Genomic DNA, 14,802 nt, shown 5'->3' with positions numbered 1-14,802 from the left:
TCTTTATCATTCTCAATTCTAGATCTATTTCGATATCAATTGTCATGAGAACGATAACCATTTGTCATAAGAACGATAACCAAAACCTGGACATGAGATCCAACCCCACGATGGTTTCACACCATGATATATCTTTGGTCCTACTAAGGCTGTTCTTGTACCATTTGTCATAATATGGATCGATGAAATAATTGACTAATTAACTTGAGAAAAGATCTACAAACATGTTTAAGCCAGGTTAATACTAATAGACACATCTAACCCTCTTGACCTGACTCAAATCTCCACTTCTAGGTGTCTCAGCTGTTCAGTTGCTCTCTTCAAGTTTTAGTGCTGCAAACTCTGTTGAAGAATAAACCAGGGGAATGTTATTCCCTCACTGTTCTTTACCTGCATTTTGTCAAATGCCCTGGGGACATCCCTATTCAATTGACAATGAAATTGGAGCTGTTAATTAATAGATAGCAACAATATGCATTAGGTAGGGGTGAAAATCTTGATGTAAACCCATTGCATTTCGCAGCCTAACCTGAATAAGCTAGAGTATCATCTTTTGATTATTGTTCAACCTAATCCAACTTTGTTTTTTTTTTTTTCCTGATAAACAATGTAAATCTTTCCTGGTCTGCTGGAAATCTTCATTAGCTGGAAGGTTGGATTTGGATCCACTTTATGTCCTTATTGTCCCACCTCAACCCGATACGACTCGACTCAATCCAATCCCTGTAAGTAGGTTGCTGAAACTCTTTCACAAGCTACACCTGCAGAGTTTAACAACTGAACATGTCTTCACTAATGTAGGTTTTTATTTTATCTGGTATCGTATGCTTTATCCTTGTTTATTATCCAAGCATGATGTAAAGTGTCAAAGAATATTGCTGTTATCTAATTCCTTGGAGACCATTTCTGAACAGATTAATATTACTTGGTAAGGATCAGTGGCCATAGGTGGCATAAGTTCATCCACTCTGAAGTGTGCATGACATTCTGCTCATGTAGGCTGCTTATTTAAGAGGGTTATTAGAATTCTTGTTGATGATCTTCGCGGGACCAAATAAACTTAAGGTGGGCCAATCTTTTGAAGGATTGATTGGCTAAGACTCATCTAGCTGCAATATGGCTTTTTTCCACAGGTAGAGTTATCCACTTAGAGATTAGATCTTTCCCATGACACAGCTCAATGATACTACTGATCATATATGTTGTTCCTATGCCAACTCAACAAGCAGTCCTACCTCAGTTGTTGCAGTGTGTGTTGGTAGCAAATTAGAATACATTGAAATCATAATGGCTTTTTTCCACAGGTAAAGAGTTATCCACTTAGAGATTAGATCTTTCCCATGACATAGCTCAATGATACTCCTGATCATATATGTTGTTCCTATGCCAACTCAACAAGCAGTCCTATCTCAGTTGTAGCAGTGTGTGTTGGTAGCAAATTAGAATACATTGAAATCATAATGGCTTTTTTCCACAGGTAGAGTTATCCACTTAGAGATTAGATCTTTCCCATGACACAGCTCAATGATACTCCTGATCATATATGTTGTTCCTATGCCAACTCAACAAGCAGTCCTACCTCAGTTGTTGCAGTGTGTGTTGGTAGCAAATTAGAATACATTGAAATCATAATGGCTTTTTTGCACAGGTAAAGAGTTATCCACTTAGAGATTAGATCTTTCCCATGACACAGCTCAATGATACTCCTGATCATGTATGTTGTTCCTATTGCAACTCAACAAGCACTCCTACCTCAGTTGTTGCAGTGTGTATTGGTAGTAAATTAGAATACATTGAAATCATAATGGAGCTTTAGAATACTTTACATTAGATATCGTACATATTTGGAGACCAGAGACAGGCTTACTACTATCATCCATCAACCCTCATCCTTGGTGGTGTTTGGTGTGTGTCGATTGCCATGTCATCTATTAATTTTGGGAGGTGATCCTTATCGATGTAGTCTAATTTTGGGAGAGAATTCTAATTGTGGTAGTTTTAGTTGTTACCAATTGTGGACTGAAGTGAAAAGAGGGAGGAGTAAGTACCTCTTTCTTGGCTTCTTCTTAGTGCTTTAGCATCTCCAAACAACAATACAAATAATAAACATTATTGTTTATTCCAACATCCAAGATGCCTGAAATATACAGAAATACTTGTTTATGCATCAAGAACATGATTCATTGATATAGCTTGAAGAAAGAATTGGTATCTGATTTATACAGCCTGATCATACACTTTCTTGGCTTCTTAGTGTTTCAGCATAAAACTTCTCCAAACAACAAATCATAAACATTACTGTTTATTACAACATGCAAAATGCCTGAAATATACATAAATACTTGATTGAATATGCATCAAGAACATGATTCATTGATATAGCTTGAAGAAAGAATTGGTATCTGATTTATACAACCTGATCATACACTTTCTTGGCTTCTTAGTGTTTCAGCATAAAACTTCTCCAAACTACAAATCATAAACATTACTGTTTATTGCAACATGCAAAATGCCTGAAATATACATAAATACTTGAATATGCATCAGGAACATGATTCATTGAAATAATTCCAAGAAAGAATTGGTAACTGGTTTATACAACCTGATCGTACAAAACAGGTTTCTGAATCTGGAACAGGAAGGAGTAGGATCAAGCGTATTTTGTGTAACAAGAAGAAAACAAGCCTCCAAATTATTGAGGGAACAACATCTGTCTAGCTGACTACCAGCTTAATTAATTTATGGGCAAAATTAAAATCAAGGTGAAAAAATTCATCATCCAACAATCGAAAATTTGACAGACGAGCAAACTGGCTTTCGATTGAGAAGGTTCAAACGTAGTAGCCAGTAAAGGTGAATCCTCGTCCAACTATCTCACCAACACAGGACCATGCGTACAGCTCGAGACCAAATAATGCTGCTATGCTGGCTTCCTCGACTTTGAGATCCTTTATGTTTCTCCAGATGTGCCTCAGGCCATCAATCTCCTTCCAGAATGATTCGTACCGACCAGGAATGCTGCAATTGAAAGCTGTTTATATAGAGGCATTCTAAGCCTAGACTTTCTTTTCATCAAAATCAAAATCTGAACTTTATACAACCTGCATGGAGTAATAATATTGACCTATCTTGAATGATAATTTAAGGGGATTTTGTTAAGAGCGGGCCATAACAGAACAAGCATAAACCTCTTCAGGAAAATTGAGGTCCAAACTTCCAAGCAAACCAAAATATTCATTATCGATCCACTTCTTCAATATTCCTAGTATAAATGCACTTCCTAAAACATAAGTCCAACTCCAACTTATAAAACAAAATCATTTATTTGCAACATATCATAGAAAACAGTCATGATGGATACAACATTAGCTTAAATGAAGACTAAGTTAAATAAGTCATTTAAATAACTTCATGAATCTTGCTGTCATCATATATGAACTCTGAATATAATGATGATCATGTTTATCAGCTCCAAGGTACCTCTAATGCCCAAAATAAATATTTTTTGGTCAATTTTAAGTCTGTCTACCATAATGAAAAATGTACTGTAAAGGATCATCACAAGGTAAATTCAAGAAAAGGGTTCAAATGTTGGCTTATCCCCTCACTCTAACTGCTGCTCAGCACAGGTGAGCGGCCAAAGGAAGCCAAAGCTCAATATTCGCCCATCACACAATGTGCATTGTGTGCCACGTTAACAACCTTTCCCGTGGAATACCACGCCACTCCATGGCTTAAGGGGGAAGCGCTCGGCCTTGGGCGTGTTATTTTGCAGAAGCATCCTAAAGGACACATTACTGATGATGACAGTAAGACTTCGACACGTTCCTTGACAGCAGCAGCAGTATGATTTATCAAAAGTTAGAAAAAAAAACAAAAGATTGTGTTTGTTTCAAGACTAGAGTAATAGGGTTGAATTATCTAACTTAGCTAGTTAATTTCAATCCTTTTTGTTTTACTGCTGATTGCTATCAAGCAAACTCTTTTATCTTGTTAACAAAGAATACAACATAAGATCATTTTAACGCACACTTCCACTTCCAGGTTATTTGGTTTAACCTCCTTTGACTAGATGATATTGTTTGGAGAGTCAAATTTAACCTACCTTAACCCTGAAACATAAGCACCCCCCCCCCCCAAAAAACACACACAAATAAAATAAAACTATGATGGAATTATCACCTATCGAGGAATTTCAAAGTATATGATAATAATAACCTGAGAAAGGACAACAAGATCAGCTTCCCTAGTTACATGGTACCTAACTATTCTACAGTTTATACGAAGCACATTTTGGGAATAAGGAAACTCCACACACACACACACACACACACATATACACCTATCACAATGAGGGTTCATAAAGATCCTACCTGCTCATAGAAAAATCAAGCAAAACCTTCTGAATCTGCAGATCAAGATGTCGGATGAGATTCAAACAAATATCTACATTAGGTCCAAAAAAAATCTTATACACATGCTATGCTTAGAGAAATAAATATATCATGTTGCTAAGCAGTAGGACAATCTATGGCACACAAACCAACCTTCTACCTCTCTAGTTGCTCTTGCTCATTTTTGATACTTGTTATGGATTTAATCAAACCATATATAACAGACCAATACTCTTATTCATGAGCCAATAATCACACTCAAACCAGAAAACATATGTTCAATGATCATTATTTAGGCTCATCTTGTTTGACAAATGTTTACCAACAAGACCAACCCAATCGCGAAACTTGTCTGCATTCCCTAACAAAGTATATAAAAAGATGCGAATCCGAACCTTGCCAGACGCGTGTAAAAGAGCTGCTTTGACAACTCTTGGCACTTCTCGACGGAAGGTGGTTGAACAATATACTGCTTGTTCTTCTCCAGAAGCTCCTTATAGTATGCGCAACCGTTCTTCGCCACAAACTCCGAGGCTTGGGCGGCCTTAGATCGAAGCTGGTGCAGCCTCGCCGCCATCTGCCAACTAAAAAGAGACCACGCCATACAGAAAAACAATCATTTCATCAGACATCCATTTGAAGAACGACATATAGATCATGAACACGATATAGAAGAAGGCCTAACGATCCAAATGCCCATCAACGTGCTCAACAATCCATGTCAAATACAGAGCACAACTTTACTGAGTCAAGACCTCGAGGAATCACCAGAAGGGTAAACCCCTAAGTGATGGCACAAAACTAAAAGGAGATACAAATGCCCTAAATTACAACAAGAAACGGAAGGGGGATCTGGAAAATTCCAGGTCCAAGGAAACCCCAGATACGACGAGACGAAAATAAAAGAACGATCTGGAAAAAGGGATTCCAATTAGAGATCGAGAGCAACTCAATCGACATAGCAAGCATACCTCTCTCCGTCGACTGGGGCAAGCAAAAGATCGGAGAGCGGAACAAAGTCCGAGGAGAAGAGGTTGGGAGCGCAGCAAGGTCGCCGTGACGGCCGCAGGCGTCCGATACTTAATGGCACAGATGCGGTGGGGGTACTCTCGTAATTTTGTTGTAAGAGGTAGGGCTCCGTGTCAGTCACTTTGGTGACTTCATCTTTCCGACCCGAGCCGACCCGATTCGGATCCGACCCGTTCTGCCAACTCATACAACCAGTCGGTTGGGTTGGATTCAGTCGAAGCAAATCGGATCTTATTAGATTCACAGGTCGAGTCAGGTTGAATCGAGCTGTAATGTGCTACGCTTGATCCAACTTTGACCCGACCATCCAACTGGTCCAACCCAATAGGATTGATTTGATAGGTCCAAGTCAAAGATCCCGACGCCCCACTTCAATGGTTGACTTCACAATACAAAGTATTCATAATGCTAATCATACCTTTGTCCTAAAGCTTCAGCCATGAATTGACCACCTTATGATCTTAGACTTCTGTAATTAAGCTTCAACTTTCACATTAACTACAGAACAGTGGACATGCTCTGCAGAAATCTTTTTTTCTCAAGAATCACCCATCAGAGAATATTCTACATGGTCAAGAACAAACAGTACTTATTGAGTTACACAGAATATTTAGGGTTCTAGCTTCATAAAATGATATTAGTACATACAGCAGGATGAAAATAATCTGTGATGCCTTCAAAACAGAAACAGTGAGAGAGTCTCAGCATAGTAGCTTTTATCAAGCACATCCATAGAAGCGATCCATTGATAATATGGACTCCTCCTCTACTTGGTCCACCAAAGAAGGAAATCCTTGCGCCTGTTGATCTTCTTCTGGAGCTGGAGGACGCCGTAAAGTAGAGCCTCGGCTGTAGGAGGACATCCAGGAACATAGATGTCGACGGGAACAATTCTGTCACAGCTGCGTACAACAGAATACGAGTAATGATAATACCCACCACCATTTGCACAACTGCCCATGGCCATCGAGGCTCAGGCATCTGGTCATAGACCCTGGATGGAACAAAAGAAGAGATGAAAGATTAGTAGGTTGTGAAACGATATCCTATTATCTATGGAACAAAAGAAGAGATGAAAGATTCGTTAGAATATTTACATAGATATATGAACGACATGTTATCGGGCTCTGTTCGGATAATGGCACAAAATTGAAAAACTGAGAAAAATATAAGCTAATAACAGTTTTTAAAAGTGTGATTGCTTTAATTCATTCCTGGCTGCGAGCATGCACAAGTTGCAGATAAATAAATATTGTTCTAGAAGATATTGCAGATAAATATAAACGACTAGATTTCATCAAATATTGTTCTAGAAGATAAAACTTTGTCTAAAATATAAAATAAATATCACTCTACAACAGAGAAAACTTTAGCAACGAGAACATTCCTCCCAACAGTTGCAGATAAATAAAATTCTGTAATCAAAATACTCTTTAAGTTATTAAGGATTAGCATAGGTGTTTTGTCAAGTGACAACTGACAAAAAAGTTCACTAGATTAACAGATATAAATTCAAGTCAACTTGGTGCAATAATCTCTTAAACATTATTCAATATCTTAAACATATATGTGATAGCTCACAGAACTACAACAATAAGCCATAATGTCCCAAATATTTGGATCTTTATCATCATTATGTTCCATAGAAAGTAACACCCTTTATTAAATAAAGAATATTTAAATCTATTTATAATTTGTACTAAAGTCTACTTAGCTCACCCTCTACCTCTCCTTATAGCATTAATACTATTTATTTGTATTAAAGCCTCCTTAACGATTGCTCTCATCATATCCTCTTATTCTCTAACGAGGCTCCACCTAGTTGTTCATAAATGAAAATAAGTTCTTCTATCTATTCTAGTAATTCCATACATTTATTTTCGTCTCAGCGACACAAACATTTTTTATGAATGTTTTTTACCACCAACACTCGGATCTAGACACAAACTAAGAACTAAAAACTGATCATTGATCAAATCATCCCAGAATTGTTTATTATGTGGCTGTAATTCTACCATGCTGGCAACTAAGGAACACAAAGAAATCCACCAAAACAGCGTGACAAGGAATCACCAAAAACCTTTATGCACCCACTTTAAAGAGTTCCAGTGTCAGTAACAAATTAACACACAATATAAGACGACAGAAGCAATGAGGAAGTACTCAAAAGCAACCCATCGACTAGTTATATTGCCTTAAACAGAGCTCAGTAGCAGAAAAATCTGTGTCGCCAACCCCAGGTAGATGGGATATTATGGTGACTTGTTATACTCGGAGGCCACAGATTAACCTGAGTCCTGACAAGTTCAGGCGATCGTGTATAAGTTTCTCTAAGTTCATAAGCAATTGGAAAAACCTACATAATGCAGAATAATGGAGTTCAGTTTCCACTAAGCTTTGTACTAGAAATGAAAAGTTGGTTTACACCACGGAAAAGTCTAAACCGAAATTTGAGCGACAATACTTGCAGATTAACGACTCTTAAACCAATTGACCAAAATAGACGCACGAGATCAAGATCCATCAAAATTTCTATTACTACAATAATGTGTTTGTAATCTAAGGACCTTAACCAACCATGATCAAACCCCAACACCAACAAAGAACAAGCCAAGTTCACGTTTTTTATACCCATATCTAAAACGAAATTTCATGCTCGATGTTAATGTCATTTCCAATAAAATTAGGGAGGAAGGGAAAGTAAAGATTCAATTTTTGTTACTTGCGAAGAGCAGGTGCCATCTTGTTCGTGAGCGTTCCGGCGACAATCATGCAATCGGACTGGCGAGGGCTGGGACGGAAGATTCCACCGAAGCGATCGAAGTCATAAAGCGAGGCGCCGGTGTGCATAATCTCCACGGCGCAGCAGGCGAGCCCGAAGGCCATCGGCCATATGGAACCGCGGCGGGCCCATTTCATCAAATCGTCCACCTTCGAGATCACGTACTCCGCCGCCTTCGAGAGGCCCGTCGTCAACGAGGCCTAAGGGAAGAGCGGCCTCGCGGAGAAGGACGCGCACGCCCTCTGCGAGGGGAGGAGAGCGAGGCGAGCGGTCCGCGGAAGGAGAGCCATGGCAGAGTAGTGGGAGCGACTCGATGTCGCGTTGAGAATGCACTGCACAGCCCAATAACTCCCGACAAAAGGGAAGTAAAAATCCTTAGTTTTTGTTATTAATAGGAGGCTCAGATAAATTACAAGGGGCGATTTTTCTGAAAAATCTCTTTATTTATTTATTATTATTATTTTTTGGGGGATGCTATCCGTTTTCAAATTCGTTACCTTATTTTGCTCTAATTCTCTAAACATCACTTTTCTCTCTCTCACTCTCTCTCTCTCTACTTAACAATGATGATGTTCCTAATCATCTCGATGATGGACCTCATGATAGGACAAAAATAATAAAGCATCCTAAAGAAGAAAGAAATTACAATAATAAGATAAAAATAATAAGTATTATAAGCGATAAGATTAAAAGTATAAGAATAGGTCAAGGTAATAGGTCTCACAATGGGATATAAATAATCGCGATGGGACGAAAGTTGAAAAATTTAAGGTGGAGGAGGTGACGACAACTATCATTACTATTGTCGTAACGAAGGAATAAAAAAGTATTAATGATAACAAAGTAAAATAGAGACAGAAAATGAGAAAACTGAAAATGAGAGACATCATATATCAATAAGAAAAATCTACTTTTTTTTTAAATCATCTATTATATTTTTGTATGTTAATTAAACTTTTTTTTAAATAATAAAATCAAATTATTAATATTAGATCTTTGATTCATTTTCCAAACTAATGGGAGGTCTATGGAAAGTCATCATTTCTTTGACTTAAATACTTGATATTCATATCAAAATCTAACCATTTGCATGGCATAACATAATTCTGTGTGCTAATTAAACCTTTTTTTTGTGCTTATAATGAAACCAAGTTATTATATTAGATTTCTTTAATGTCATGCATCAATTGGATTCATTTTCCAAAGTGATGGGAGATAATTGGAAAGTCACCATTTCTTTAACTTTTAAATATTTGATATTCTAGTCAAAATCTAACATTTTGAGTAGCATAACATAATGCTGTATTCTATACTTTCAGGAGCTATATAATTAAAACTCTCTTTTTGTGCTTATAATAAAACAATATTATTAATATTAGCTCCCTCTAGTTTCATGTATCAGTTGGATTTAAAATTCAAAATCTCATTCAGGAGCTTAACCTCTCCACCTTGTCCCATTCTCCCATGACAAAGATGCAGGGGAAAGATATTTTAAGCTACAAGGATGCAATCTAAGATCACAGAGTATCTACTAGCATAAACAGCAGAAAAGTTGCCCATAGTGCCGAGCAATGTGGATTGATGCAGATTTCCACCTTCGAGATTATGGTTGTCAGGAAAATAGCACAGAAGGTCAGTCTCCATCTCTATCTGCTAAAAGAATTGAAACCTAACAAGTAACCACTAAGTTTAAATTTTAGCACAGGTACCTCCATCAGCAATAAGAGCAGTATGTCAACCACTGTATTTCCACTTGGAACCATTGTTATTGGGTACTACAGATCGGTTTTCTTTGCTTTTGGATGACTTGAATCCTTTGTCTTTCCTGTCCACCAGTTCTTTATCTGTTCCGATACTTTGTTTATGTTCTCCTTTATCACTGTCCCAGTTCCCGTGATGCCTTGCAATATCTTCTGTTTATAATCCTGCTTAGGTGGATCCTTGTCATTTAGAATATTTCCCTGAACAACAAAGAAACATGTTTCAGAACATACAATTATTGATATATGAGAAAAATAGGCTAAAAGAACAATACTACACCAATTTCCCAGAAAAATTGTCTTCATCATCGTCGTCGTCGTCGTCATCATCATCAGCTTCACTAAATTTGCCGCTCATTAGATCTTCTCGCGAATACATTTTCATTCCTGGTGCCCCTGGCATACCCTGTCCTCATAACCGCTAAAAACATCAATTTAACTAAATAGGACAAAATTTTAATGTCAAACCAGTAGTTAAACTACCTCCATAGATCTCAAGATCTTTTCCATTTCAGCATCTTTAGAGGACTTGGCAATAAAAGGTTCTCCAGGAACCCTATCCTGTGAATTTGGAAGCATGGATTTATCAGTGCTTATTCCAAACAAAATCATATATCAGCAGTACACCACTGTCTGTCAGCAACAGCATGTAGCATGCAATCTTTTCAAGTAAGATGATACATTGTCTTGCTTGCAATCCTCAACAGTCAAAAACTGGTTTGACATATTTCAGCACATAGATAGCCAATTTCTTGCATATTTAGGCATGCAGTTCAACACGTGTCCTGCTGATGGAAAGATGGCACTGGGTATAATGCCATGCAGAAAACCAATGGGGAGTTGACACTGGACATCATGCCGTGCTATACCCTGTACACATAGTGCCAGGACCTGACCAATGCAAGCACCATGCAGGGGCAACATGCTAAGTTGTAGCACACAGGTCTTTTGCTGGAGGTTTTCAGTATGCAACAATAAAAACAATGGAAAAGAAGGTCAATCATGCTGTAGAACAAAGAAAGTAACATTCTTACAAGTCCAATGGATAAGAATCTGCTGTATAAGCAGCACTTAGATACCAATGTCTTATGCTGAAAGTTCAACCTAGGTTTGACAAGAATAGCAGATTATGTCTGGTAGTATTGGCTCATTTTAGTCATATGCAAATCTAGAAGTTTGCAAAGATCCCATCAAACAATTTCATATCTTTCTCCTGTATATAGACAGGTACTACACTATAATACCAAACATCTAAAATCTTGTAGTAATGGGTCAACGACCTTTCAGTGATTCAAGCTACTCTGTTATGTAATATACTTTCAGATTATGATTCAAATGGTTTCCAATCTTCTAGCAAAATGACACATCTATGACATGTGCTAAGTAGCGGTCATATATAGCAACAGATGTAACAAAGGTACAGATGGCTAAGCAGCAGTACACATGCCTTCCAACTTGCTCATTATAAAAGAAATTGTTTTTTATCATTTAAACATCTCAGTTATTATATGTAACAAATATTCTGTGGGCTTTGATCAAAAGATACACGAAAGCATACTGTAGGTCCCCAGAAGAATTGAGCTTCAGGTATGCTGTAAACTCTTTAACTATCTCAAAGTATGAATTGCAACCAATTACCGCAGGAACAGGTGGTGGCTTGACAGAGCATGCTTTAGAAAGATCCTTGCAGAGAAACTTAACCAACTGATCAATTGAAGGTCTTGCACTAAAAACATATTCTGCAACATCAGTATCTGAGTAACCCATGATCTGCTGACAAAAGAATGGAAACTTACAAATATGACACAAATCTTTCTTTATATATGAACATATCATTAATGCAATAATAAAAAAACTAATTGAAGAGAACATACTAAAAGGACTAAAAGGGTTTTCAGCAGTATAATTCTAAAAGAATCAAACAAAGGCTTCCTACTATCACATCATATAATTCCTCCAAGATCTTCTAAACATAATTAAGTTTCACCAAGGAGTGATTAGCCTATACATTATGGGCGTAGACATTATAGAAGTCATTTGGGCATTCCCTTCCCAAATCAAATCTTGAATTTCTTGTTAGTCTAATGCATGTGATTAATGCAAGCAATCAAAGGAATCAGATCAGGGTCAAAAGCTCACTTGCAACACAAAAATTCTGACTTAGTTCCTAGACACAATATACACAGTGAGAGCTTTTTTCTTCCCATTGCATGACAACTTAAAAGCCCCATAACGTTCATGATGGGTTTGAAGAGTGATTACTTAGGTGAAGCAGTTGATATCCGCCTGCTATCTCAGGCCACATGGTTTGCATAATTATGAATTATCTAAAATCAAGCTATCTGAATGAGCTTGCAAGTCATAGAATTGCAAGTGTTGCCACAATCTATGGAGTTTCCAACAAGACAAGTCATAGAATTTGACCAAATTTAACCTGCTTACCAAAGAAACAGGTTCAATGACATCTCTATTCTCTAGTAGACATATTTTAAAAACACTACAGAGATGTTAAAGTCAAAAAGATGTCAAGGACCATTTTTTCTATTTGTGCAAACTGAAGGATCACTGTACCATGTACGTCCAGATACATATCCTATAAAAATATTAGTCCCTGTAATGTGGGCAATGTGTGAACATCAACTAGTTATCAGGAATCAATATGTTGATGACCAGCATTAAAAATATTGTTCATTTCAGTAAATTTTAAGTTAAAAAAAATGTCCATCTCTGCCATAAGTCAGAGCAGATCATCATCACAAGTAGCATTTATGTCATTTGTGCAGGAGAATCTTTAATCACATCCACAAACATACAAAGAGGATTTATAGACAAAATATCAGGCTAGCTGCATATGTTCAGACAAATGTAGTCCTTGAGCAAAATGTAACCTGAAATATCAGTTTATAATATATATATATATATATATATATATATATATATATATTGCAAGTTAGAAATCCTGGGTTATACATAAACATGCAGAATCATAGCTCTGGGAAAATGCAGCTAGCATACAGAAATATAGAATTGCAATCAAAATAGTGCTCGATTCTTAGTAACATACAATGAGAGATCTAATTAGTATAGTTTTCTATAATCTCTTAAAGAAACAAAGGCATCATCAATGACCCCCTTATATGTAGCCAAAAGGCCTAAACTTTGTGGAGTATATCAATAGTGAAACAGATTTATAGTTGCACAAATCCTAGAACATAATAGAAGTTCAGCAATGACAGTCTTCTATTAAAAAATATACACATGCTAGTGCTGTATCCTGACATTACACATAAAAGTCATTTTCTATATCACACAGCATCACACGCAAAAGTTTTACCTCTTGACAAGCATGTTCAATGGTTTTACATTCTGAATTACATTGTCCTTCGATGCCTTGTTCAACCAGCTGGAAAATGCAAATGTAATAAAATAAGAAACTAAGACAGATCTGATTGTAAAAATTGTAATACAAGAAAAAAATATATCTTCAGAGGAAAGTCGTATATCAAATAATGAAATCAGCAGATGGTGACATCATATGGCTTGATTTAAACAACTAAAAGAAAGACATTGAACTTCAAGTTAATGAAGTTCCATAAGTAAAATGTCTATTCCTCTAAAGGAAAAAAGAAAAGGAACATAGTTGTACCGGTTAATGTGGATATCCAACCATAATTTTAGATTTATTTCAGATACAGACTATCCAAACTAATTACTCATTTGATCTTTTCTTTACAGTCATTTATAACCAATTAAGATCTGATGAATATGAATCTTAACTGATTTCAATATAGAGGCCTTTTATAGATCTCAATAGTGGCAAAAGATTCATGTAGCCGACCCTAAATAGTCGGGACTTACGGCTTAGTTGTTATTGTATAATCAATTCAAAAATTACTTAAGTATAAATAAGTTGCATCTTTCGTTTGACGTAATAAAGTATTATCAAGTTACAGGTAAGCAGTTAAAATAAGTGTAGCTAGCTTCTATTAAAGCATGCACTTAGTGCAAGGAAACCTCAAATCAGCCCACATTCCACAAAACACAAACTTGTGCATGCTGGAAGCCAGGAATGAATTAAAACAATCACACTTTTAAAAACTGTTATTAGCTTATATTTTTCTCAGTTTTTCAATTTTGTGCCATTATCAGAACAGAGCCCGCTAACATGTCGTTCATATATCTACGTAAATATTCTAACGAGATAGAGATATCCTGACTTACTATTCAGTGATCTGGAATCAGTTCATAGTTCGTTCACGTACCTCCAATTTATCACCTTTCTCAACAACATCAATCTGGCGAATCCAATCCGCCTCCTCCTTCTTCAAATTGCAGATATTCTCGGCTATCTCGATGATCTGAAATTCTGAAACCTAATCCGACACAAAATTCGTCCAAACGAAACCATCCGACTCAGATCAACCTCCTCGAATCCGGAAGCAACAATATCATAATAAAAAAGAACGGAAAGAAAGTGAAGAGGAAAAAACAACCTTTTTGGGTGAGATCTGAGCCTCCTTCTTCTTGACCTGGTGAATGATCCGGTGGGCGATCTTCTCACAGACCTGGCACCGGATAAAAGGGATGTCTCCCTTACGAGCAGCCGAAGGTGGCTTCTTCGAGGAAGCGACGAAATAGGGAAGCGAAGAATAGATGAAAAGGAGTAGGAGAAGAAACAACGAAGAGAGGATGCGTTGGGAGAGCCTCGCCATTTCTGCCATCCGCAGCTCTCACTGTTCGTCGGAGTCTCTCCACGGTCGTTCTATTGGACTTGATCCAAAATGGAATCCAGACTTCGGATCGATGCTTCGAGAAGAGTGGCGGATCGGACCCGCTT

The 14,802-nt window shown here is 37.2% G+C and overlaps 2 protein-coding genes and 1 pseudogene across 2 annotated transcripts; all 3 read right to left on the bottom strand.

Annotated features, from left to right (window-relative positions):
* Positions 1-2,539: 2,539 nt before the first annotated feature.
* LOC135676877 (uncharacterized) lies at positions 2,540-5,625 on the bottom strand. The gene is made up of 3 exons (XM_065188556.1): positions 5,366-5,625; positions 4,790-4,978; positions 2,540-3,018 (listed from the first exon to the last, which is right to left on the bottom strand). Exons 1-3 carry the CDS (start codon positions 5,608-5,610, stop codon positions 2,832-2,834), a joined length of 621 nt encoding a protein of 206 aa, XP_065044628.1. The 5' UTR covers positions 5,611-5,625; the 3' UTR covers positions 2,540-2,831.
* A 367-nt stretch (positions 5,626-5,992) lies between these two features.
* Positions 5,993-9,603, bottom strand: LOC135676878 (NADH dehydrogenase [ubiquinone] iron-sulfur protein 7, mitochondrial-like; annotated as a pseudogene).
* A 145-nt stretch (positions 9,604-9,748) lies between these two features.
* On the bottom strand, positions 9,749-14,742 carry LOC103989143 (uncharacterized). Its single transcript, XM_065188555.1, has 7 exons — positions 14,459-14,742; positions 14,228-14,338; positions 13,300-13,368; positions 11,604-11,735; positions 10,449-10,526; positions 10,246-10,371; positions 9,749-10,166 (listed from the first exon to the last, which is right to left on the bottom strand). The coding sequence occupies exons 1-7, from the start codon at positions 14,684-14,686 to the stop codon at positions 9,981-9,983; spliced, it is 930 nt and encodes a 309-aa protein (XP_065044627.1). The 5' UTR covers positions 14,687-14,742; the 3' UTR covers positions 9,749-9,980.
* Positions 14,743-14,802: the final 60 nt, after the last annotated feature.

Source organism: Musa acuminata, chromosome BXJ1-6 (assembly GCF_036884655.1).
Source record: "Musa acuminata AAA Group cultivar baxijiao chromosome BXJ1-6, Cavendish_Baxijiao_AAA, whole genome shotgun sequence".
In the NCBI taxonomy this organism is placed as follows: domain Eukaryota; kingdom Viridiplantae; phylum Streptophyta; class Magnoliopsida; order Zingiberales; family Musaceae; genus Musa; species Musa acuminata.
The sequence above is the reverse complement of the archived record's forward strand: the minus strand, read 5'-3'. Positions and strand labels throughout refer to the sequence as shown.